Raw genomic sequence first — 25,597 nt, 5'->3', positions numbered from 1 at the left:
CATGCCTGTAGTCCCAGCTAGTCGCGAGGCTGAGGCAGAAGCATCGCTTGAGCCCAGGAGTTTGAGGTTGCTGTGAGCTAGGCTAACGCCATGGCACTCTCTAGCCCGGGCAACAGAGTAAGACTCTGTCTCAAAAAAAAAGAAAAAAAGAACAAATAGGACAATGGGAGTGTGAGCACATTTAAAGTGCTGTAGAAATGGTAGTTATTATTAACTTACGTAATGCTGGGGTAGTTAATGTTAGCTTATGAGTGATAGACGACATTTAATATTATTCTCTCTCCTGTAGAAATTATGAGATTAGTTCTGATTTGACCCTCAAAAGCAAACTTTTATAAATGGAGTTATTAAAATAATGATCTTCCCCCCATTGTGCAATAGGCTTATATTTTTTTGATTGAGACATTTGGAAAGTAGTAGAAGTTTTATGTTTCTTTCCTTTTTATAGCTAATCAGTACCTAAGCCAACTATTATTGTATTGATAAGCTAGTTCAGAATTATGTAAAGAGATCTTTAATTGACTTGATCATTTATTCTGAATTTGTAAATTTAGGTGTATTTCTTATCATCTTAAGAGATATGGAATTCTTTCATATTTGTCTGTTAACATCTTTCCAAGCTGCCCATTCTGTACCAATTATTCTACCATCTAAAACCTTTAGTATGGTCAAAAACAATGAATAGAAAAGTAAGGTTAATCGCATGAGCTTATTTTGAAAGAAATACATATTTCTAAATTAAATTTAAAGGTATTTTGAGCCCCGTCTGGAATGCTTTTCATGAAACAGAATAATTCACATATTCTTTAAACCAACATAGTGTTTGTCAAAGACCAAATTTGTGTAATTAATAATAGAAAGTATTTTAAGGACCACACCAAGGACAGGTAGTATAGTCAAAAAATAGTACCACTTTGTGTTAAGTTTTATGTAAGCATGTGTAAAATGTATATTCTTTGAAATGTATTTGCTATGGATTTTAGTATTAAATAGTCAAATGTATATTCATGACGTCTCCTACATATAAGTAAACTGGAAGTTAACTACTTTCTAATTTGCGAGATGCTACCAACTGGAATTATTATGGCAAAGAAAGATTTAAATTATACAGTAAGAGAAAGTTTAAATGTTACATCTCTCTGTGTGTATATAAATGTTTAGAATAATGTATATGATTATATATTATGTACATTTATGTTAATGTATTATGTATGTATCTATGATACAATGATTTAATGATGGTATAAAAATAGAGTCTTCTAAATATCCTAAGTCTTCAAATAGTAGAGATGAGGGTTATAATATTTTACAGAGTATTCAAACAATTAGTTTTTCCAGTTATTTTTCCTGCCTTTGGATTCAGTGTCACTAGTGGAAATATGCTAGAAGACTATAGTAAATAACTTTGTAATTGCTGTGGTACATGAACATTGGTGATTGTCTTTTAGACTAGTAATTCCATCACCTTCCACCTCCAAGTATGTGTATATATGTGTGTGTGTGTGTGCGTGTGTGTGTATGTGTACACACACACGTACATGTATATATAAGGGAATAGTTGTCCACTGTGCTAAATACTTTATATATTTCATTTCATTTAATCATGAGGCAAATGAGGTATTATTATCATCATTTAACAGGTAAGGAAATGTATACATTTAATATGTGACAGGGCTGGGATTTGAACATGGGTCTATCTAATTCATAAGCACCAGAGAAGTCTGTTTATCGGCACTTCATTCACAGAAATAATTTTGACAGAACACTTACAGGGGTAATAAGATACAGTAGCTATTTTTATGATTGTCTTATTGTTTATTTGTTTTTACAGGAATTTTCAAGATGAATTATACAGAGTCTAGCCTATTGGCAGAAACAACTGCCATAGGTTTTACACCTGAGTTAGAGAGTACCATACCTGTGCCTTCCAATGAGACCACTTGTGAAAACTGGAGAGAGATACATCATCTAGTTTTTCACGTAGCAAATATTTGTTTTGCAATCGGATTGATTATTCCAACTACTCTTCACCTTCATATGATATTTCTTAGGGTGATGTTCGCTATAGGTAAGATACCTGATTGAGATTTTATGTAACTTTTCTAAAACTGGCATCAGATGGGCTTTGTATTAGGGGCTTCAGAATATTCCTTGTCAGGCCATAGCATACCAAAAAATATGTCTTCATTACTGAATTAGTACTATATGAAGTAACTTAGAACATAGATCTTCACGTGCCATATCTCTCACTTACTTTAGGTAACACTATATATGATTTCATATGTTGTTTAGATTTTTCAGATATCAGAAAATCCATTCATGTATAAGAGTGTGGGCTTTGGAGCCAGACTGTGTAATTCAAATCCTGGTTTCATTACTGGCTGAGTAACTTGGGCAAGTGATTTAACCTTTCTACTGCCTCCATTTTCAGGAAGTGGTAAAAATAATACCACTTACTGGGGTGATTGTGTAAGAATTAAGTAAGAGAGTGTGTGCGTGTGTCTCATATATATATTTGACTTGGAATAGTGCCTGGCACATAGTAAGTACTTACTGTATAGTTTTAACTATTATTATTTGAAAAGGCACTTTGCTGTGGCCAATAAAGCAACTACCCAGACACAATAGTTTAAATAAATAAATATATATTAAAATATATATATATATGTACCCCAGTAACCCTAGTGAAGCAGGTTAAATTGATTTACATCAAAATATTGAAACAATTAAATCTATTAGCCAATGATTGTTGACAAATTACTCTCTATGTGATTATTTCCCTAATGACCCATTTATTCAGGTGCATTTTTGAGTGCTACAGTAGTAGTCCCCCCTTATCTATGGTTTTGCTTACTGAGGTCAACTGCAGTCCAAAAATATTAAATGGAAAATTCCAAAAATAAATAATTTGTAAATTTTAAATTGTAAGCTGTTCTGAGTAGTACTTTGAAATCTCATGCTGTACTGCTCTGTCCTGCCTGGGACATGAATCATCCCTTTGTCCAACAAATCCATACTGTATATGCTACTTGCCCATTAATCACTTAGTAGCCATCTTGGTTATCGGATTGAAAAAAACATAGTGTATATAATAGGATTAGGCATTATCCACGATTCAGGTATTCACTGGGAGAGGAAAAGGGTGGACTACTGCATCTACAGAGAATAACAAATTTATTCAGCTACCTGCTGAAGCTGTTCTACATATCTAACACATTCACTTTGTTATTCAACAGGATGTACCCTTTATATCGTCTGGGCCACTCTCTACCGATGTGCCTTGGATATAATGATCTGGAACTCTGTGTTCTTGGGTGTCAACATTTTGCATCTTTCATATCTTTTATACAAGAAAAGACCGGTAATTACTAAATTTAATTAATAAGGAAGTGATTTTAAAGCTAAAAACTTTTGAAGGTATTTTGTTTAGACTTAGAATGAACATCTAACATTTTTAGTCCCTTTAATATCATTTCTCTGAAGATTAGACTTTGTGTTTATATATGCTTGAAAGTGAAGCATTTGAGTACTATAAAATTTGTTCTACAAATGAGTTTTTAAAACTTTTTTAGTCATTAGGATATGAGAAATGTGAATAATATTTTCTTTTAATGCCATATTACTTGATTATTTCCTTTGTCTATTGATATTCACATGTCACTTGGGACTCTCTTTTCCTAATTATAAAATTACTTACTAATAGGTAACTTCTGTAAACATCCTAATGATTTACAAATAGCTGATGCTATTTTTTTTTAATATAATGGCTATATATTTTTTCTTACGCCCAAAATATTCGTTTAAGGAAATAACCATTTTTGGTGGGTTGTTACCAGAACACTAGTGTTTAACTCCTTTTCAACTCTGATATATCTTGTTGTATTTCCTTGATCATACCAAGAACAAAAATAGAGTAGGAAAATAGCAGGGCTCCTAGGAATCGGTCCATACATGTCTACTGACTATCTTAAACACAAACAAACATTCTATAAAGTAAAAGATACAGTCCTTGCCCTAATCTTATGTTCAAGGCCAGACCTGCATATAGAAAACTATTAGAAAGCAAGATAATTCATAGGAGATTACAGAATGATATAGGTGATATATATAATAGGCATTTCACTAGATTGTCACCTCGTCAAGCATAGTATCTCAGTCTGTGTTGTTTTACTGTGTTAGTTAGTTTTCTCTAGGTGATGCTGTATAACAAACAACCTGAAAAATCTTAGTGATGTATAATAGCAACAGGCTCTTTTTCTCACTCATCTTACATGTTGACTTTGGCAGCTGTGTGTTAGCAGTGATTATTCTGTATGTCTGATTCATTTCAGGGTCTTTGCTGAAGCAGCAGGTTCTATCTGAACCATGCATTTTTATGGCAGAGGGAAAATTACAAGAGAACAAAAGGGAAATCCCCAATGTCTCTTAAAATTTCTGCTCAAAAGGAACATATGTCACTTCTGCTCACATTTCATTGACAAAAGCAAGTGACATGGCCAAGCTTGATAATGTGGGAATGGGGTGGGGTAAGGGGACGTTTAATCCTCTTATAGGGGTTGGGAGCAGCAAATAATTGGAAACAGTAATATAATCTACCACACTGACAGTGGTATCCCCTGTTCCTATCAACCATGATTGGCATACAGTAGGTGCTCAAAAAAACATTTGATGAGTGGATGCTTTCAAAGAGAAAAAGAATTAAGAATTTCTTCTTCATGAAGAAATTGGGACTCAAGCTGAGACATGCAGGATGAGCAGATTATGAATATTCATCAGTAGATTTTTCAGATCGTATGTTCATTGCTGTGGCAGTTTGGCTAGTGTGCATGCAGGAAGTGGAACATATTTGTGAATAAATTATTTTAAATGTTTATTACTAGCAGCTCTGAAGTGGAAGAGGTAGATGATAGTAAAAACGAGGATTAGAATTCCTGAATGTCAGAACTTGCTGGCATCCCAAAATGTAGGGTTCAGAAGTTGCCAGTGTGATCATGGCACCAAGTGGGTAAATCACCTAGTGTCTGTGTTTTTATTTCTTCTCAGACTATAAACCTACTTTTTTGAAAAATATAAATGCTGGATCTTCATCAAAATGAAACAGCAGGACAAGTAGGATCATTGCAAATGGTAGAGTGACGTCAGGTTGGAACAGCTGTCATGATCTGGGTCTATAAGCTTTGTAGTATATCTGCCAGCAATTTCACTGGGACAGATGTCCATTTGATTTGGCCACCAAAGTTCATTCTCAGTGCGGTGCAGTTTTCCATCCATCCAATTAGTGTGACTTGCAGAGACTAATGCAGGGCCCGAAGATGGGGCATGACTTGGGCCTTGGAGAATCTGACAACAGTCATTACACCATTGCTTTTCTCTTTCTCCAGTAGCCAGCCTTATTTGCCAGTGGCTTCTCCATTCTACAGAATTCACTATCCCTTAGGATGAAACTGCTACACTGAAACTCTTTTACACACTTTTTTCTTGAGAATACGTAAATGTAAAGCAATGATTACAGCTGTGCATGTTTGTTTTCCTGTATTGGTGCATAAAATAATAATTATATTGGGATAAAATGCTTAATGTATATTATTTTTATAAACTTGTTTCCACGTTGATTCCCATTTTGTGTGTTTATTTTCTTGCTGTGGTATTTAAAAGTTAATGTAATTTCTCTCTGTGAAACAAAGGCTTCACAGAAAGTTTTGTGTTATTTGTGGAAGGTGCTAAGATTGGGAAGGTGAATGTTGTGACAACATTCAAAACCTCAACAGTTGCATTTCAGCCCACAGAAAGAGGTGTGATCAATAGTGCACATCTTCCCCTTAAGCTCTCAGAGTTCAGTTTGACTACAAAAGTGCCCTTTTAGCATCTGATGTGTAAACCTCTATCATCATTTACTCTCTGTGTATGATTCCATTGACCTAAACACAGAAGGCTGATGGTATGTATCACAGATTTAAAATTTTCAAAACCACGTTTAGACCACAGAAGTCCATGTTTTAGGGTTGCTGCAGTAGTGCAACATCTGGTCATTCCTGCATTTCAGGTAAAGATTGAAAAGGAACTCAGTGGCATCTACCGGCGATTGTTTGAACCACTCCGAGTGCCTCCAGATTTGTTCAGAAGGTTAACTGGACAGTTTTGCATGATCCAAACCTTGAAAAAGGGCCAGGCTTATGCTGCAGAGGATAAAACCTCAGTTGATGACCGTCTGAGTATTCTCCTGAAGGGAAAGTAAGTGCCCTGTGAAGATCGAAATTCCTAGTTTACCTTAAATATTTCTGTGGCCACTGGGAAGGAAATAAATGGAAGGCAATGTTGCCAACTAATGGAGGAAGCAGTCGTGGAGTTTGTTGGTGGTGAAATTGTATTTTACAACTATACTTTGGAATGCTGTAGAGCAACATGTGAAAGCTAGGAAGAATTTGCTGCTCTTAATCTTGTTGATGTCAGAATTCTTAATTGTCAATATTTTAACCATTTTTGACCTTTTATTTAAAGTTAATGAGTCAAATAGAAGTGGGTTTTTTTTTTTTTTTGAGACAGATTCTCACTCTTTTTGCCCAGGCTAGAGTGAGTGCTGTGGCATCAGCCTAGCTCACAGCAACCTCACACTCCTGGGCTCAAGCAATCCTTCTGCCTCAGCCTCCCAAGTAGCTGGGACTACAGGCATGCGCCACCAGGCCCGGCTAATTTTTTCTATATATTTTTAGTTGTCCAATTAATTTCTTTCTATTTTTAGTAAAGACGGGGTCTTGCTCTTGCTCAGGCTGGTCTCGAACTCCTGAGCTCAAACAATCTGCCCGCCTCGGCCTCCCAGAGTGCTAGGATTACAGGCATGAGCCACCGCGCCCGGCCAGAAGTGGGTTTAAATAAGGCATTAAAATTCAAGAAGCTCATACATGCTTCAGAGGTGACATGTTTATATTTTTGAATATCACAAGAATATAACTTCTAGGAATTTCAGTTTTCTGGGGAGAGAGCCAGTTTATATTGTGTTGGAATAATTATTAATAGCATCCTTTTCCCTCTCAGAAATCTCCCAGTTTGAGTCACAGATTATATGGTCACTCCCCTTGTAAGAGTGATGCTGGCCATCAGAAGGTACCTGTCTGATTCACTACCGGACCCTTTTTTCCCTTACATTAGTTTTTGAAATACGTGTGCCTCAGGAAATGCTTTTAATTATGTCTGTCATCTGTGTAATCTTTAAAACTTTAGTACAAAATACAATCCCATAAGATTATGGCACTTTTTAAGGGTTGTGTTATTTGTGGAATATTATGTATTTTTTAACATTAATTTCTGTTACCAGAATGAAGGTCTCCTACCGAGGACATTTTCTGCATAACATTTACCCCTGTGCCTTTATAGATTCTCCTGAATTTAGATCAACTCAGATGCACAAAGGTGAAAAATTCCAGGTATGTTTTTGCATGAGTTTTAATCAGATTGAAACTAGTTTGTGTCTCATACAGAATCCAAAGGATATTAATGGAAAAGTGGACATGATTTATTGAAAAAAAGAGATTACCATATGGTGTTACAACATGATCCCAGTTTTTTAAAAACTTAAAAAAAAAAACCAGTGTGTATGTACATATACACAAAAATAGTTCTAGAGAGATATATCCTAATTTGGCCATAATGTTAACACTGTTATTTCTAGGTTGTGAGTTTGATTGCTTTTTTATTTTTTTATTGTTTGCTTATTTGAATTTTTATAATTTTTCCATAGAAAACATCTAATGCTTTTATTATGAGAAAAAAGGAAAATGTCAGTTGTAGGTAATCAGTGTTCCTAAATCATGTAATTGATTACTTTTATTGGGGGAAAACAGGAAACTGGCTTTGCCCTAGGGAATTTATTTTGTTAATCTTTATGAAAAAAAATAATCGCTTTACATTTTTATGCTTAATATGTTTAAGGGTGAAGAATAAAGTTCTTCATAATAGTAATAATTTGGACGTGGACTATTTTATGTGATTCTTTTTTTATTTAAAAAAATTACTCTATTACGTGGCACTTTGTTCTGATTCTTTCTGTAAGTGCCCAGCCCTCCTATTTTATTCATTCACCTTGTTATTGGTAAGAAAGTAACCAAGAAAACTGGTGAGAGTTTCCTTTAGTCTCAGCCTGTGGATATATAGCAGTGAGGAAATATCCCAAGAACAGGATTGCTTATGAGCAAGAAGGCAAATCTATTTAGGTAGGAAATGAAATTGAAGGGGATGTTATCACCTGAGGGAGGAAGAAATGTCAGTGTTTCTTGAAGGCAAAATCTCTTATTTTAGAGTCTCATTTTGAGATGCCTTACAATTTGGGATGCTACAGGAGTGGAGCTAAGAGGGAAAATTTACAGACGTACAGTTTATTTCATTTACAGTGGTTTCAGCCCTGTCCCACTCCCACCTACCTTGAGTAATTGTGCTACTTGTTAAGGTTGTGTGCATTTTGCTAGAAGGTCCCATGTAAGTTCATCACGTGCAACACTGTTCCCAAGCTGGCTGGGCTTACAATACAGAAGGAAAAAGCTAATGCTATATCCTGGCTCCTTTAATTTATATTCTCACCTTGTCATTGTGAGGGTCAGCTTTGCTGTGAGATTTATGTTCTTATTTTATCTTTAATCACCACCATCTACAAACTGGTGCAGGGCCACTGCTCTCCTCTCTCCTTCTTTTCTCTGACCTTTTTATAGTTTCTTCTTCCAAAGCCCAATATTTATCTGTTGCATCTATTTCTCCATGCAGTGCAGCAGATGGTTTTATATGATAATTATCTCATGTAATCCTGAGGAGACTAGTATTTGGGGATGGGGTAGGAACTGAACCTTCTTTGTTTTCAGAATCAAGTAGAACCTAGGAGGCCAGAAATACTAAAATGTACTATCTTTTCCACTGGACTTCAAATTATATTTATAATTAAGTTAACAAAAGAGAAATTCCTACCACTAGCTATAGCTCTCTTTCTTCTTGGGGACTAGGGATTAGATTTTGGTAGTTGAATTATTCCCAGTAATTACTGTGAAGATTCCAAAAACATGACCAAAATTGTGGTACTATAGCTGGGTGCAGAACAAGTATTTAGCTTTTCCTAACCCCAGTCAGCTTTTCTCTGCATAGAGTCAGTGTGGCATTTCCTGATCCGTGGATAAAAACTACTCCAGCATCATCAAACCTGCGTCTTGTACAGTTGGAGCCGACTCTATCAGAGCACGTCCTCAGGAGAGATTGTGCTTTGATTGTTTACAAAACATTCCTGTTGGCAGGTACTCAACAGTAAAAAAATAGGGGTTACACGTCTGTGTAAGAGTATATATATTGCCACTTATTGAAGAAAGTTCCTGAATGAAAAATACTATGTGCTCCCAGGGCCAACTTCTTGCTACCTGTGCCAATGGTGGAGGACGCTTGAAATTGTGAGGGGTCACATTTTCTCCACCCTCACGCCTTTTACCTGCTAATCTCCTTTTTCCCTGACTGTGACCACTTCTCATGTTCTCACAAGGACCTACTTCCTTTGAATTTTTCTTTCTTTAAATCCATTCTGTGGTTAGGGTGCTCATGAATCGTAACACAGGATGAAAAGGAGGAAAGAAAAGGCAGGCGGACTCAGTGATCCTCTCTTGAGATTGCACAGCGGGTATTGCTCAGGTAAATGTGTAGTAATTATAATGATAATAGGCGTCATGATAGAGCTGGACAGATTCTGAACTTACAGTTCATTATCTGTAGGTGCTTAGAGTCTGTTTTTTTCTTTTTGGTTGCTATTTATAATTGTTGCTAGAATCTTGAGTATCATCATTACAAAAGGTAGAAGTAATGTTTTGTGTTTGGTTTCTTCTTCTTTGTGCAGTTGTTTTATATCAAGTGAGCTTTATCATTTACGAGCTTTTCTTTTATATTCTGTCTCATGCTGTTGCCTTTCCATAGCCAGTAGGATGTCCTGATGCTGCAAAGACTTAAAATCAAAGCTTTATTGACTTTAAGGGAAGAGGAATGTCTTGGAGGCATATGTCCCTATGCTCTCATGAAATAAATGAACACTAAGTTTTAACTGGTATTTAAAGAAAACATTATCTTAATGTTAAGTAACTATTTCGGTGAAGCTGTGAAGCAATTTAATCTGCCAGTTTTGAATCTGCTTTATTTTAGTACTTATGAGAACTCAATAAGCATATAGTTGAATAGACCACTTCTAGGACATTTTCATGTTCTGGTGTGTGAAATGCAGTGTGATGTGTGAAAAAGTAATAAATTCTTCCCTCAGGATAGTCAGCCAGTCCTGTTCTCAGACCGCTGTTTAAGATTCTGGCACACAAGACAACTGTCTCAGATACCCCCTCATTCTCCTGAGATGGAGCCCACTGTCTCCTTTTTATGTCAGGCTATAGAATTGGTTTGGAATGTAAAAGGAGGGACTGATCCAGTGCCCTGAAGTAATCGTGGCAAACCTGGTTGCAAATGCTTAGTCTCATTCTCTACCTCAAAGATAGCCTTTTATGTCTTCCATTGCCATGTTTGCTTTTATCTCTTCAGTAAAATTCTTCACAAGGACTCATGCGTAGCACTGCTGAAGTACCCTAATAACTTAAGAAGTAAATTTATTTTATGGGAGCTTAACAAATTCTTACATTGCTTTATTAAAAATTCTCATTAAAAATATGCTTTACTTACTGTTGTGACAGGAAATCATTAATTGAAACTGTCTATTTGGCAGAAATGAAGCATTAGCTATCAAGTAAAATGACCTCAGTTGGCACATTAACTACTGGCTTCCAACTAAATCCCTGCTCTTAAGGCCCTGTAAGTTACTCATATGTACTATAAGTATAGCTTATTGTTTGAATATCGTTACTAAATTTATATTCAGTAATTATTTAAACAACCTTAAAGTAAATTTCAACCAGCAATAAAAAATGAATTTGTTAAGGAAATTATTATAGTGTCATAGTAAAAATAGCATTTAACTTTTTTACCTCAGAGGAAACTCAAGGTAATTCAAATGGCGGAAGAGAAGTTAAATGCCCTGTGTATCACTTAAGTACGATTTCTTCTTCTTCTCCTGGAGGATTTTGAACCCCTCTTTTAAGCTCCTTCCCCCACTGCACAAGAATTATATTTTCCAGTGTCACAGATGACATCTTCACACAAAAAAGGGACCTCAGTTCTCCTAACTCCTTAGTGCTTAGGTGCCCGGCTGGGCTGCCGTGAAGACCCACTGCTCACCTTTCTGTAGTTACTCCTGTGGAACATTTTTGGTTGCATTCTGTTTACTCACCCGTATCCTACTGTTTCTGGGAATTCCCCAGGGAAGATTTGCTTGTACTTCTTAGCACATAAATCTTGCCATTTTTGATCACATTTCTTTCTTTATTATCAGCTTCCTCCACTCAAATGTAGGCTTCCTGATGTGTGTTCAGCTATTCTTTGCATGAGGGGCTCTTACTGAACTGTGCAGCCAACCTTGTGGTCACTAGGCCAGAGTACTTTCTATGTGATCGTCTTGATGAATATTAGATGCACTGGGTAGATTTTGACCTGGTGGGAAAGTATATATGGACTGAAAGTCAAAAGTGCTTGCTCTACCGCTGATTAACTTGTGTTTGTGAATAAGTTTTTTGGTCCTTATTATTTGACATTTGAAAAATGGGGAAGAATATTATCGTAAAGGCACTTTTGAGGATCCACATACTTGTTAGATGTAAAAGCACCTTAAATGTCTACAAGTACAATACATATACAAAGTGAGTAGCATTATATCCCTAGTCATTGTCTACCGCTTTCCCTTATTCCATTGTTGTCAAAACTCTTGTTGCCACCTGAGATTGTCATAACTCTTTATTTATTATTAGCTTCCTCCACTAGAATGTAAGCTTCACGGGGCAAGGATTTTTTCTTTCTTGTTCAGCACTGTAACCTCAGTGCCTTGAACAGTATCTGGCATAAAGTACATGCATAGTAAACTATATTGACACAATGAATGAAATTTAGTGTTTTATGATGTCTTAGAGCTGATAATGCATTTCTTGAATCCAAATATGTTTGATTTGGGGCATTTCTACTTTTAATATAATAAGCACAAACTTTTCTAGGAACATTGACCCACTTTTTAAGGTAGCGAAATGCTCTCATTTGCTAACGATCAGATTTCAGCCTGTTGACATAAGGAGAGAAGCTCGTTTTTTCATTTCCTCTCTTGGTAGACATAAATACACCCTTGTCATTTGAAATATGTTTAATTTTGTGACTAAGGAAAGGGAAAGAGCCCCTTTGAAAATACTTGCTCTGAGGCCCAGATAGGACTTCATGTCAATTTAACAAACCTTTTTAATCTCCTACTAGGACGGGCATTGGATTTAATGTTGAGGAGGTAAAGATGTTTTTTGCCTTCTACAGTATTTGTGTTCATTTGTTAATTCATTCATACAATAATCATGCATTGAGCACCACTCCATGTTGGCAGCTAGGCATTCAGACATGAAAGGTACGCAGTCCCTGCCATCAGAGTGCCTAGGAGAGACAGATGTGTCAACAGATGAGTTTGGATTTAGTGATAAGAGAGCCGTAATGAAGCTTGGAGGAGTATTAACTGATGGAAGAGGATCCGCATAGGAGGAAGGGCTTCCTGGCACTAAGTTATGCGGGCATGGCCCCTTACTTCGGAGAAGGGATTTATTTGAGGCATACTTGAGCTCTGGGTAGTGCCTTTCTGCTTTCTGCCTTTCTGCCTTTCTGCCTTTCTGTTACAGTGCCTTTCTGCTTTCCTACTTAACAATACTTAAGGGAAGGGTATGGTTTCCAGTTCCGAACTAATTGAAGAGTCTTTGTGAATATCCCCAGTGGGCTACCCTGGAGCTAGCCTTGAAAAGTCACACTCTGGAAACACCTATGGTAGAAGGACCACCACCAGCCATATTCATCAGCAACAGCCTGGGCCCTTAAAGTTTTTTCAATTTCTGGTGTGTATTTTTGGAGTCAGCTGGGCAGATCTTTCCTCTACAGCTTGCCTCACTAATCTTACCTTAGTTCATTTGCTTGAAGCTGTATTTTTAAACCTCATTGTAATCCATAGGGTATAAAGAAGTATTTTGCTATAAATCATATGTCCAATTGCAACCTTAATGTAGTACATTCTACATCAGTCATATGGACCTAGTGACCACTCTGTCACCAGACCTCATGAAACAAAACAACAAAACTCAGAGAATTTGCTTTTATTTACTCTGCAAATTGCTTGGTTTTTTTTTTTTTTTTTTTGAGATAGAGTCTCACTCTGTTGCCCAGGCTAGAGTGCCGTGGCATCATCCTAGCTCACAGCAACCTCAAACTCCTGGGCTCAAGCGATCCTCCTGCCTCAACCTCCCGAGTAGCTGGGACTACAGGCATGCGCCACCATGCCAGGCTAATCTTTTTCTATATATTTTTTTTTTTAGTTGTCCAATTAATTTCTTTCTGTTTTTAGTAGAGACGGGGTCTTGCTCTTGCTCAGGCTGGTTTCGAACTCCTGAGCTCAAACAATCCGCCCACCTCAGCCTCCCAGAGAGCTAGGATTACAGGCGTGAGCCACCGCGCCCGGCCAGATTGCTTGTTTTTAAACATGATTTTATACATAGTTACAGATGCTGTGTGCATTGGATCTTATTTTAACTAATTTGAAAAATTATTACTGTGAGAATGTCCACTAAATTATTCTATTTTTCTCTTCTCCCAAGTAACTACAGTCATAATTTATATACATAGATGCGCTTTTTTCTTGTGTGCTTGTTTCTTTGGCAGGTCACCATTATTGCAGATGATAATTGCAGATTTTTATGTTGGTCAAGAGAAAGATTGACTTACTTTCTGGAATCAGAACCTTTCCTATATGAAATATTTAGGTATCTCATTGGAAAAGACATCACAAATAAGCTCTACTCATTGAATGATCCCACCTTAAATGATAAAGTAAGTGATTTTTAAAGTTTGTTTATTTTGTTAATAAATAGGTATGTGAGGTATACCTCACTTTATGGAATATATATTTTCCTGAATTTTCATTAACTAGCCATATGTTAAGTGCAGTGGGGATACTTGTAGAGATCATTCAAGGAATCATTTCTTGAGAGCACGAAAGTATTCTGTAGTGATTACATCTGTCATCACTTAGGGAGGAGTCAGGGACCAGCATTTATGGGGATGAGGTGCTGTCTTCCTCAAGAGCCTTTTAAGGAAGATGGTGAGGGAGTCGGGGGTGAAGAAGGCCAAGGAGGGCAGGGTAGTGAGAAGGCTGCCAACAGAGAAGGGCTGACAGATCCCAGCTAGCAGGAAGTTGGCCTTTGAACTGTGGTGTCTTCCAGTCCTGCCTGGCTTCCTGGTCAGGCACCCTCCCTGGAAGTCCACAGGAGACAGGAGAGGTGTGGAATTTCAGAGCTGCATAGATCTTCAACAATTTGCAATTTGATCTTAATTTTCCCATATTTGTTTAGGAGGAAATTCAAATGATTACAAAAGAGAGCTTACAAAACATCATCTCTGTGATAAGTACTGTTCTCCAGAGACAATGAGTTACAAGTATGTCCCCTTTTAATAGTAAGTCATCTCGTCTAGGCAGTTTATCAAGTTAAGTTGGTGTTTATTGTTTCAGGTTCATAAATAGGCTATTCAGTATATTAAATTTTTTATAATGTATTTGTAGTAATAGCTAATAACGAAAATCATAGCTTACATTTATTGGGCACTTAATTTGTACCAGGTACTCTTTTTTATGCCCTAACTTATTTCAAGGAAAAATACATACTGCTTAAAGGGAATATATGATTCAAGTCCCATAAATCTCAGAACTCTTAAAATTTTGCTCTGTAGAAGGCCAAAAAGTTGGAACACCAGCTCAGCCTTTGCACACAGATCTCCATGCTGGAAATGCGGAACAGTATAGCCAGCTCCAGTGACAGTGAAGACGGCTTACACCAGTTTCTCCGGAGCACCTCCAGCATGTCCTCTCTTCGTAAGTTGTCCCAAAACTGATTATACTGCAGGGTTCTGATGGATGTCACTGGAAATATACAAATGACAACTCTGATCAGAAAAATAACTTTGCAAATAACTATTTGGCAACCTAAAGATAACAATAAAAACAACCAAAATGTTTTCCTTATGCTGCATATCAACTAAAAGCCAATTTTATGACTCTTATTTCTGTTTCAGAAATTGTTTACTACTTTTGCCATATATTTGGCTTACATACTGGCTCACCAGAATACTGTAAAAGAATTCACATGGTTTGGTGAACATTTGGCTTTGTTGTTTTCATGATCTTAGTTAGAGTGAAAACTTAGACCCAGCACTCTGTTAAAAATGGTAAGAAAATAATTTCTGGATGTTTTACTACTGGCTGGTTGTCTTGGTGTGAGTGCCAAGGGTTAAAAAGTGATTGGGCAACGGACCACCCCTGACAACGAGGGAGGTCACTCAACACCCCTGTGAGTCACCTCATTCACACACCTATCAAGAAGCCAGTTTTCTAAGATTTTTCTACAATTTAGATTGTTTTAAAACATTTTAAGTAGGAGTAATGACACAGATGTTGAAAATTAGTAAGTAAAATGAGGGAAACTAAATTATTTTAAGAAGTAAATGCTTAAGATTATTTTAAGAATTATTGTAAGAATGATGATATAAAAACTTTGAACAAATTCACGTGAAATAGCAAAGAGGCAGACACATTATTCCATTGCATAAACTAAGAACTATTCATATTTCCAATTATATTTTAAACCAAAGTAACTTTTTAGAAAATGCAAACACATTCAGTAATCCCATATGTTGATGTAAATGATCTTGTAACTGTGTGCGCTTTAGATAAATTAGGTTAAGGATTTAAGTATTGTATAGTCAGGAGAGGCTGGAATTTACAAGGCCATATAATTGGAGTGTAGTGGGAGGCAAAGCTTTACCTCTTCCCTTCTGGGGTTTTTTGGCTGGGTCTGAGAATTAAATTGACATAAGACAGATTAACAGGAGAAAAGCATACACATTTAATATGAGCTGTATGAGCTTATATAAAAGCTCATGTAAGTTTCACATGGCACAGAAGCCTTCAGGAGGAAATGAAGACCCAAAGAAGCAGTCAGAATCAAACACTTGTATGCTGAATTGAACAAAGAATAGCAAGCTGTGAAAAAGCAACTAAATTATGTTGGAAGGCTTAAAGATGAGAGTTATTCTAATAAGGCCTGTGCAGAATTCTCTCTGTCTCAACTTCCTGTCCTTGTTGGTAAGAATGTTATTTTCATTCTAATACAGGGAGGGCATCTTTCACATGGGAATTTCATCTCCTGTTTTTAAGAAACAGAATGAAGGTCAGAGTGATCTTCTTGTACCTGCTGTTTTTTTTTAAGTGCCTTAACTCAAAAAGTCAATATGCCAGAATGGCCTAATTTTTTAACTCCTTCAGGTGAAAGCTTCCAAAGCCAAGTCTGGGCATAGAAATGCATTATGGACCTGAAGGGGATTTTAAGATCAGCACAAAGGAGAAATTGGAAATTGTTGTATTTTATTCCATAGTAACTTTCTAAAGGGATTGACAGGCTCACATATAGGTCGGGGGCTGCTCCTCCCACTCTGGGGCTTGGCCAAAGGTGCAGCTGCCATCTGGGTCATTGTCATGGCAGAGGGAGGACAGTGGTGGCACATTCACGAGATGGCTCTTAAAGCTGCCACTCCGAGTGGCCACTTCCACTCGTGTTCTCTGGGCCAGAGAAGTCACTTGGCAGAACCAACATCAATCCTCCTGCAGGGGCTTCACAGGGAGAGGCTGGTGAGAGAAAACAAGCAGGCAGTTTGACCATACTCAGTCCACTACAGAGGCGGTATGTCATCTTACAGAAGAGGAAATTGGGAGTATGAGATGCTTATTCACTTGTTCCTGTTCCTCAGGGGTTGGTGCTGGGATACAAACCTAGGGATCCTGTCTGGTTCCAAAGCTCATGCTTGTAGACCATATTGCCTCTGTGTTTTAAAAAGAGAAAAAAAAAATGCAACTAACATTTGACTAGTGCTTTATGATAGGCAGGTCATATCCATTCCTGCATTAGAACCTGATAACTGTGTGAGCTGGGCTCAGGAGCTCTTACTATTTGCCCCTTTGCAGATGAGTCCACCTGCATTTGGTGAGGAGGTAGTGACTTGCCCAAAGTCACTTCTTTCTACTCCCACCTACTTTGCTGGAGAAACCTGCCATCCCCTGGTTCCTTCCTCATGACCACCCAGTGCTGCAAATAGGTTTTCACAGATTGGTTAATATAATTCATTTTGGTGAAAATTTCTGCCTTATTCTTAGTTCTGGGTCCTAGGGTTTTATGTAGAAACATTTAAAATTATCCAATGATATTCTCCAACATCATGTAGCTTTTGGTTAGCTTTCACTTTGCCTAGTATGTACTTACAGAATTATAAGCAATGCTACTCTATAAAAAAATTAAACATACCTTATATTTTCTTAATTAAACATTTTTTATATTATCCCACTTATTCATTGACCCAAGTATATAGGTCTATGTGAACATTAACATGCCTGTCCATATTTCTCATAATTCTTTTTTGAATCAGGATCTGAACAGTATTGCTATAAATATACTTCATAACATTACACAGCAAATGTTCAGTTAAACAGAAATACAGTTCAGAAAAAGGTCAAGGGAACTGTTTCAGGGAAATTGCCGCAGCTCCCCTTTTTTACGTTGTGCTCTATTTTTATACATAGCACGTGATGCTGAATCCACAGCAAGAGTTCTAGACTTTGCCACACAGATTCCGTGTCCTACTTCAATTTCATTTAAAGGGGTGAAAGTAATGAGATAGTCTGAGAAAAATGTATTCCTCTCTGTTTATTCAGTAGTTCATAATCCGATTAATTTAACTCTGACTTTCCCATTGCTTCATTTACTGGGTTTCATGTTTGCATGTGGTTGCAAACATGAAACACAGTGAGATAGGAAGAGAGGAAGGGCCGAGATGTCCAAGATGTGTGAGAAGGGTTAATGCCACCACACATATGTAAGTTGTCTTCTCTGTGCTCCTAGACCAAGGTCCTTGGTCCTCAGGGTACCTTGTCATCGTTGGGTCATCTTTCTCTCCTTATGAGGTTTAGCTCTCTACATGCAGTGTGTAAAACACACACATCTACTCAGACTGATTGTCCTGGCAATTCCATCACTAATAAGTGGTGCCCAGCATAGGCATTGCCATGGCAACAGGAGGACATGTTATGTTTCTTTGAAAGGTACGGAACTCTGTTTTGGTTAACTGAGGTTAAATAATCTATCATTCAGGTCGTGTTGTTGTTTTGTTTTGTTTTGTTTTGTTTTAGAGATAGGGTCTTGCTCTGTCACGCAGGCTGGAGTTGCAGTGGTGCAGTCACAGCTCACTGCAGCCTCAAATGCCTGGGCTCAAGCGAAGCAGTCCTGCCTCAGCCTCCCAAGTAGCTAGGACCATAGACATGCTCCACCACCCCGGGCTATTTTTTTTTTTTTTTTTTTTTAGAGATTGTGTTGTGTTGTTTTTTGGGTTTTTTTTGTCTCTTTGGTCATCAGTCAGTTGGAACTCATCTTTGAAAGAGTGCTTGTTTAAATCATGACTTTTTTCATGAAATAATAGTTAAAATTTATGATTTTTTTATAATAAAGATTCTATAAAATATTTAGAGAGGTACTTCTTACTGAGAAAAAAAATCTTTGTAAGTATTTTCTTGTTATTAGTGTCAAGATGGTGCTCTGGACAATCTACTAATTTCACATGACCTAGTTGTACAAATACGCTTGAATCAATTTAGCTTGCATCTGGTTAAGTACTCTCGTCTGCAAAGACTAGCAACATGTCTGACAATAAGCTGCTCTCAGCTCTCTTATGTATTTATTTACTTGGAAAAATCCAAAAAAGCCAATACAACATTCTTAGTTTTGAGGCTGGTTTAATGAATAGTCTGTTCCGCTCAATTTGTATTTTATTCCCCCTGCGAACAACCATAGGCTCACAAGTCATAAGCTTTACATGAACGATAGAGAGAGAAAGATGGGATCAGGTAGCAGGTGTATGGGGGACGAGCCTGTGAACAATTCTTAGACCCACCAGGATTGCTGAAGAAAAGCAATACCCTCATTTTGTAGATGAGTAAAGTGTAGTTTAGGGAGATTAAATAACCTGGTGAAAGTCACTCGGCTTGAAACAAAGAAGCGTTCCATCTGTTATAAGTTCTTGCTTTGTTTTTTTACCTTACCTTCCATGCCAGTGTGAGCATGGACTTAACTGGGGATACTCATCCATTGCTGTAGCAGCTGGCACATCCTAACCAGTTCCATCTGTGCTCCTCACAACCCGTTAATCCAACAACTTAATCCTCACAACCGCCCTGTGAGGTAGGTGTTGCATCTTCCCCTTTTAGGGTTGAGGAATATGACATTGGTCTCCCTGGAGCAGGGGCTGTACTGTCTTGATGTCAGGGCCCTGTCTTCACCAGTCCATTAGCTGACTCCTGTCCTCATGCAGCATTTTCTTATCTGTAAAATGACAGTGAAGGGATTTTGTACAGATATGCATTTTAATCTTTTAATCAAAAATCTAAAAATATTATCCAGTTAATATACATACGTAAATATCAAATAGTAAAGAAATCTTTCAGTGAAAAGAACTGACTCCCTCCAACCTAATTTTAGTCCTGCTCCCAAGGAACAATCACTTTGGAGCAATTTTTGTCCAAAATTCTGAATAATGTGCTATTATTTATTGATTTATCCACTTAATTTTTATCTGTTAACCTAATTTAGCTCACTTCTAACTTCCCTCCTCCTTTCTGTTAAATACGGTGATGTCACTAGTTCTCAAGTGATCCTCCTGCCTCAGCCTCCCAAGTAGCTGGGATGACAGGCATGTGCCACCATGTCTGGCTAATTTTTCTATTTTTTGTAGATATGGGGTCTTGCTCTTGCTCAGGCTGGTCTCGAACTCCTGGCTTCAAGCAATCCTCACACCTCAGCCTGCTGAAGTGCTAGGATTATAGGTGTGAGCCACTGAGCTTGGCCCAGTCTTTATTTTTTTTTATTGTTTACCTTTTAACATTAAACAGTACACTTATACCTTCATTTCTCTTTTTCTCTGTACCATTTTTAAAAGTGAGGACATTAGCATTCCTACCCTTTCCTATTCTTCCCCCTTCTGCTTTCAACTGTTGTGGTCTTTTACTGTGAAACTATCAAGGTTGTTACATGCTCTCTTTTATAACTACAGTCAGGTTTCCTTGCTTAGCCTATGAATTGTTTCAAAAAGTTTAAAACACGTAAACAATGTTGACATTATTACCTTTATGCAGAGTCATGCCTACATTTATTTCTTTTTGTTTCCAGTGTCATGCCTCTTGCTCTGTTTGAAGGAGATTGTTCCTGATATAAAGTTCGAACAGATTCTTCTCCTTTCACGTACAACATAAAAATGATGCTATAGTTTACTTCGTACTTTGAAACTCTTTTTTCCCCTGAAGTTGTTTCATTGCCTTGCTTGGTTGAGAGGACATATCGTATTCTCACCATATCCCTGGCATCTTCCAGTTTCTTACTTATTCTTGTAGGTGAAAACCGTTTCATTTCTTCTTAAAGTCTCTGAGTGGCTATCCTCTATTTGAACTGTGCCTTTTATACTGCTTTTTGTTTCTGTGGGCATTTCTAATTGCCTTTCTTTTTCCTTATCCTTCTGATTCCTGTCCTTGCATCCCTACTCTCTCAGTCTGCTAATTCTACATCCCAGTTTGCTCAGAGAACCCCCTCACAGAGCCTGCCATCCTCCCACCCATCCTGGACAGGTTGTCCTCTGGACCGTTGCACAGCTGCCATCCCGGAACCTGCCCTCCTCACCCTTCTTCTGGGTTTATCCACTGTCTCCTCCACCCTAGAGCTTCCTCTTGGAGGGCAGGAAGGGGCTGCAGGACTTCTGTGTTACTAGGCTGCTCACAGCTGGTGCTGTGCCACTCAGGACCCCATCAGCCCTCTGAGTGGTCAGGATTTGATCTGAGGATGACCCCTTGGGCCAGAGAAAAACCTCTTCCTGGGCGCCACTAACCTACTCCAACCTCCCCATTTGCCCTACGTTTGTATGCTTAGCTTGAGTTCCTCAGTGCTGGTGCTGAGTCCGTTTAAGGGAAAAGAGGTGCAAAGGCCACAGCTACCCTTCAGTATTGTTGTTCAGAAAGCTTCAATTCAAACTCAGTTTCCTCAATTAAAAAAAAATCTTATGATATAAACAGACAAAGGCAGGAAAAGGGATGATAATTCTTTCTAGCAAAGAAGCTATTAAATCCTTCCCCATCCCCATTCTTCAAAAACTGTATAACCTAATTAAAATTCTAAACTCCTGTAAGTTTTTAATTACTTGCTAAAGCAGTTGGCCAGATGGTTAAACATAATAAAAATAATAACACTTTGAAAGGAATGAAGAAAATGTCATTAAAGTTTATAGAAGAAAAGAAAAAAATCCTAGGGCATTCTTATTAGATAGTTTATAAAAGTGTTGCTCCTTTTTAAAAAAGTGTATTTCTTAAGCAAAGGTAAAAGTCACGTGACAAACTTCACATCATGGCACTCTACTTATTTGAAGCTCAGACTTGAGGTAGCTTATTCATCCTCTGGAACAGGCACGACCTTCACTCTGAATTTAAGAACAACAAATATGCCTGTTTACTTTTACTTCCTGGGAGAGACCCTATGTCTAGTTTGCATTTGCAGGCAGTGACTGTCAAGGACACACAGGGAATCTTAATGGTAAGCTCCTGTCCTGCTCGGCTAGCATTCGGCACTAGCCACTGTCCGAACACGCCTGCTGAGGAGAGACTGCTGGCCATATCCAAATCCCCTTGTGGGTACCCATGGTGTGGCCACCCCTGCCATCTGACATGAGCAGAGGTTTTTACTGTTTGGTTCAGGGCTCTTACTGCTGTCTCAGTCTGCTACATTTGCACAAAGCCATGTGCTTGAGTTTGAGTTTGTCTTTCTTACCCTCAGGACTGCTGCCTGGTGCTACAGTTCTCTTTCTCGCTCGAACATCCGTTTGTGAATGTGGCATACAACTCACAGGAAAATCCTGCTCCACCAGCTGCACCTTTGGTGCATCGATATTTATGGAAGGAATGCAGACGTCCCTTTGGTGGAGGAGTTTTTGCCGCTTGGTGTATAATATGAAACATCCCCCAAGCAACAATAACTCTTGATGAAACTACTTAACAATTTCACACCTGATAAGTCTGGATTACGGTTGAGTCTGAGACTGTTTAACATGCTTTTATAATAAACTGTGTTAATTGGTAGCCACAGTCTAGTAAATTGGAAGGTGATTATAGCTAATAGCAAAAAATAATTATAAGTATCCTTGCCTGATCATAATAGATACCACAGGATAGAGTTAACCGCTCTGTCTCCCAACCGTAAAAGTGGTTTAAATAGAAGAGTAAGAATCTGTTTTCTGGAAAACTTATGGGTATGGAATCATTTACCCCTGTAGAGTTTGGAATGAATGAAAAGTAAAGCATTATACAGAGATCGTGAGCCTCACAGTAATGTCCTTGAAGGGTAAAAGTAATTTGAAAAAGAACTTAAGATAAGCTCTATTTCTTCCTCTCTCCTCTCACGCTTTCACATCTCTGTAAGGTAGTTGGGCCTTCTAGGCAAATTTCTAATGACGCATTGGTACATAAAATTAATAAAGAACCAGGCAAACTGGTAGAAGGAATTTATTGGTGTTCAACTTATGAAATGTAAGATAGTTCCCTTAAAGTACAATATTCCCTCATTTTTTTGTACATACTCGAAATTGATTTTGGATTTATTAAAGGCTTAAGAAATAATTTCCAGCTGTATTCTGATGGGCTCCGAGTCTTTCCATGGAACTGGCAGGTCTCCAGACAGAGGCCAGAGAGCTCCATGTCGAGGGGCTTCTTGTTCCTCAAAGCCGGCCTTTCTCCTGGCCGTGAGGGTCATAGATCCCTAGCTGTGCCCAGATGATCCTTTCATTTTCCTGGCTATGAATATTGGACTTGGCTCTTGTGGCACAGGAGGCCAGGCTAACTGAGATTGCCACAAAGAGTGCACTCTGATTCCTAGCCAGGGGTCAGGCAGCCAAATGGCACTGGGGTGGCTCCTGGCAGTTAGAGGTCGGGCTGGGTTCCTCCTGTCTGCTGATGCGTCTGCCATGGTGGAGAAAGGGCAGCAAGGCAGTGTTGTGATGATTGGGACTTGGGGGGCTTGGAGACTCTCAGCCACAAAGCCTGAAATGGAAGTGAGTCAAGTATTCTGAGTGTGAAGAGAACTTTCACAGAAAAATTAAATCTTGCCAGGCCGTTCGGGCTGCCTGCTTTATTCTCCCAGGATGTGTTTCTGTCTGAGTGGTTCATGCCCTGGTGAGAAATGAACTGATCCATAGCAGCCGGCCCTCTCTGTTTTCTGTCACAGGTTGTCTTTGTTTCAGCTTCTGACTATAAAGCAGAAATGATAGTATGCATGTGGTGAGGATGAATGTCTATGAAAAGTGCACTGAGTTCCTGAGAAGTAAAATAAGATAGAGTCAGAGACTAGGTCTGATTTGTTTTTATTTCCCCAGCGTTTAACACAGCACCTAGCACCTGTAGTCTCCCTGATCCTTTTTGCTGATTGGATAAAAATGTTGTAGCAGGTGATGGTGCAGTTAAGTCATTGAAGTTCCCTTGGGAGGACGGCAGTCTCGGCGGTTCTAGGCAGCGCTGAGTCAGTTATATGAAAGTGGTTTCCTTCGGGGCACATGATGCAGAATAGAGTGATAACAGTCTCTTTTCCTAGTGAGCTTTTACTGTGCCCTGAGACCTGCCTGCATGTGAGGATCGCTGGTGTGCCCCACTGGCAGGGTTTGGGCCTGAGCTGTCAGGGATTACATGTGACGGCCATGTCTTTCTCCCACAGGAAAGGAACTCCCTTTTGAAGTTCCCTGCATGGCGTTTCAGAGGAGGGATTTTTTTTCGCAACCACATACTTAAATAATTATAAAGCCCCTGTCTATGTGTGGCGTGCTTCAGTGAGGCTGCAGGGGAGAAGAGGCCATGGTTACAGCCCTCAAGATGCCTGTTTTCCCATGAGGGAGAGACGCAGACCGTGTAAGGGCTGACGGTGTTGAGGAGGAGGATAGAATCTCCCCGCAGGAGTCGGGGAAGATCACCCTTGAAGGAGGTGGAGTTTGAACCGCACCTTGAGGAAAAGACAGGAATTTGGTGGGTAGGGATGGGAGTGGAGGGACCATTCCAGGTGGAGAGAAAAGCAGGAGGAGAAGAGGAAAAGGCTGGGTTGGATTCGGAGAGCAGCAAGTTTGCAAGAGCTTAGACTAGAAGGGGGAAGCAAGCCCAACTTGGAGACTCCTGGATGTCGCCCTGAGGATTGTGAGTGACTCTTACTATCCTTTTAATGTTATATAGTGAGCACCATAACTCCGCTTCTGCCCAGGCAAACACAGTGGGAACATGGAAAAGCTGGAAGTCCTTAGAAAGTTTTCACTTGATCATTTCTAATTGTATTGGGTCCTCTCTTCGTTTTCTCTCAGTGAAAAAATGCAGCGATGGGGGAGATAGTTGAGAGGGTCAGGCAACACTGTGGCTCCAATGTGAATACCAGCCTCAGTAGACTATGGAATGTCACCCCTGATCTGATAGATGGACTTAAAAACTGGAGAGACTCTTTAGTCCCACTTCCTCAGACAAAATAGACTGGGTGTGTTTCTGTTATGTATATTACACAATTATGTCTGAATGTTGTATATTATTGATTTGGTTTAATGCTCTTAGACATGCCGTCTTATTGTTTGTTTTAAAGGTTTTATCTGATCACAAGTACTTAGCCTAAGTTAATATTTTATGAAACCCAATCATGACTTAAGGCTAGAAATATGATGGAAGCCATGGCTGTTGCTGTTTTAAAAAAAAAGACAATTTTACCACACTCAGGACAGCTTAGATTGAGATACACAAACCTATTTTAGCACAAGGCCCATTTCCTTTATTGGCCTTCCTATGGGCAATGATGAATTTTAACACATTTGCTCATTATTAAGGCCACTGCCCTCCAAAGGCCATATTAATTAATTAATTCTATATTCTAACAAATATTTACGTGGTGATTATTTTATCCCAGGTACTGATCTAAGAACTTTACAAATATTGTCATTTAAACCTTAGCCATACAAGATAGATACTGTTCTTATTATTCCTGTTTTACAGATAAGGAAATTAAGGCACAAAGAAGTAAAGTAACTTGCCCAAGGTCACACAGATAGTATTCATTGCCATTTGAGTAGACATGCGAATTAAAGGTTGTAAAAACATGGTGTGTTTGATGTCAACTGCAGGAAAAGAATAAAAGGAACTTGCCTGAGAACTTACCATGCTGTGTTCTGGGACAGAATTATGTTCTTGGATCATTTTAATAGAGGTGTATTTTCTATAGTTTATGTCGGTAGTTATCATTCAAGAAACTCAGTATTTTGACTTTAAATGTTTGTAAGTGAACAATATCCATGTATGTAAAGCCAGTACACATTACCTATACCAAAGCCCAGCCCT

At 38.4% G+C, this 25,597-nt stretch overlaps 1 protein-coding gene across 3 annotated transcripts in view; it reads left to right on the top strand.

Annotated features, from left to right (window-relative positions):
• The window catches only part of BVES (blood vessel epicardial substance), a 36,652-nt gene that overhangs the window by 2,526 nt on the left and 8,529 nt on the right, over positions 1–25,597 (top strand). For all 3 annotated transcript variants that reach the window (XM_012651181.1, XM_012651182.1, XM_012651183.1), the window contains exons 2-7: positions 1,832–2,068; positions 3,237–3,361; positions 6,044–6,231; positions 7,313–7,421; positions 13,780–13,947; positions 14,845–14,986. In XM_012651181.1, the coding sequence (XP_012506635.1) occupies positions 1,843–2,068; positions 3,237–3,361; positions 6,044–6,231; positions 7,313–7,421; positions 13,780–13,947; positions 14,845–14,986 (958 nt within the window). In that variant the 5' untranslated portion in view covers positions 1,832–1,842. The remainder of the gene's footprint in view (positions 1–1,831; positions 2,069–3,236; positions 3,362–6,043; positions 6,232–7,312; positions 7,422–13,779; positions 13,948–14,844; positions 14,987–25,597) is intronic.

Source organism: Propithecus coquereli, unplaced genomic scaffold, assembly GCF_000956105.1.
Source record: "Propithecus coquereli isolate 6110/MARCELLA unplaced genomic scaffold, Pcoq_1.0 Scaffold35, whole genome shotgun sequence".
In the NCBI taxonomy this organism is placed as follows: Eukaryota; Metazoa; Chordata; class Mammalia; order Primates; family Indriidae; genus Propithecus; species Propithecus coquereli.
The sequence above is the reverse complement of the archived record's forward strand: the minus strand, read 5'-3'. Positions and strand labels throughout refer to the sequence as shown.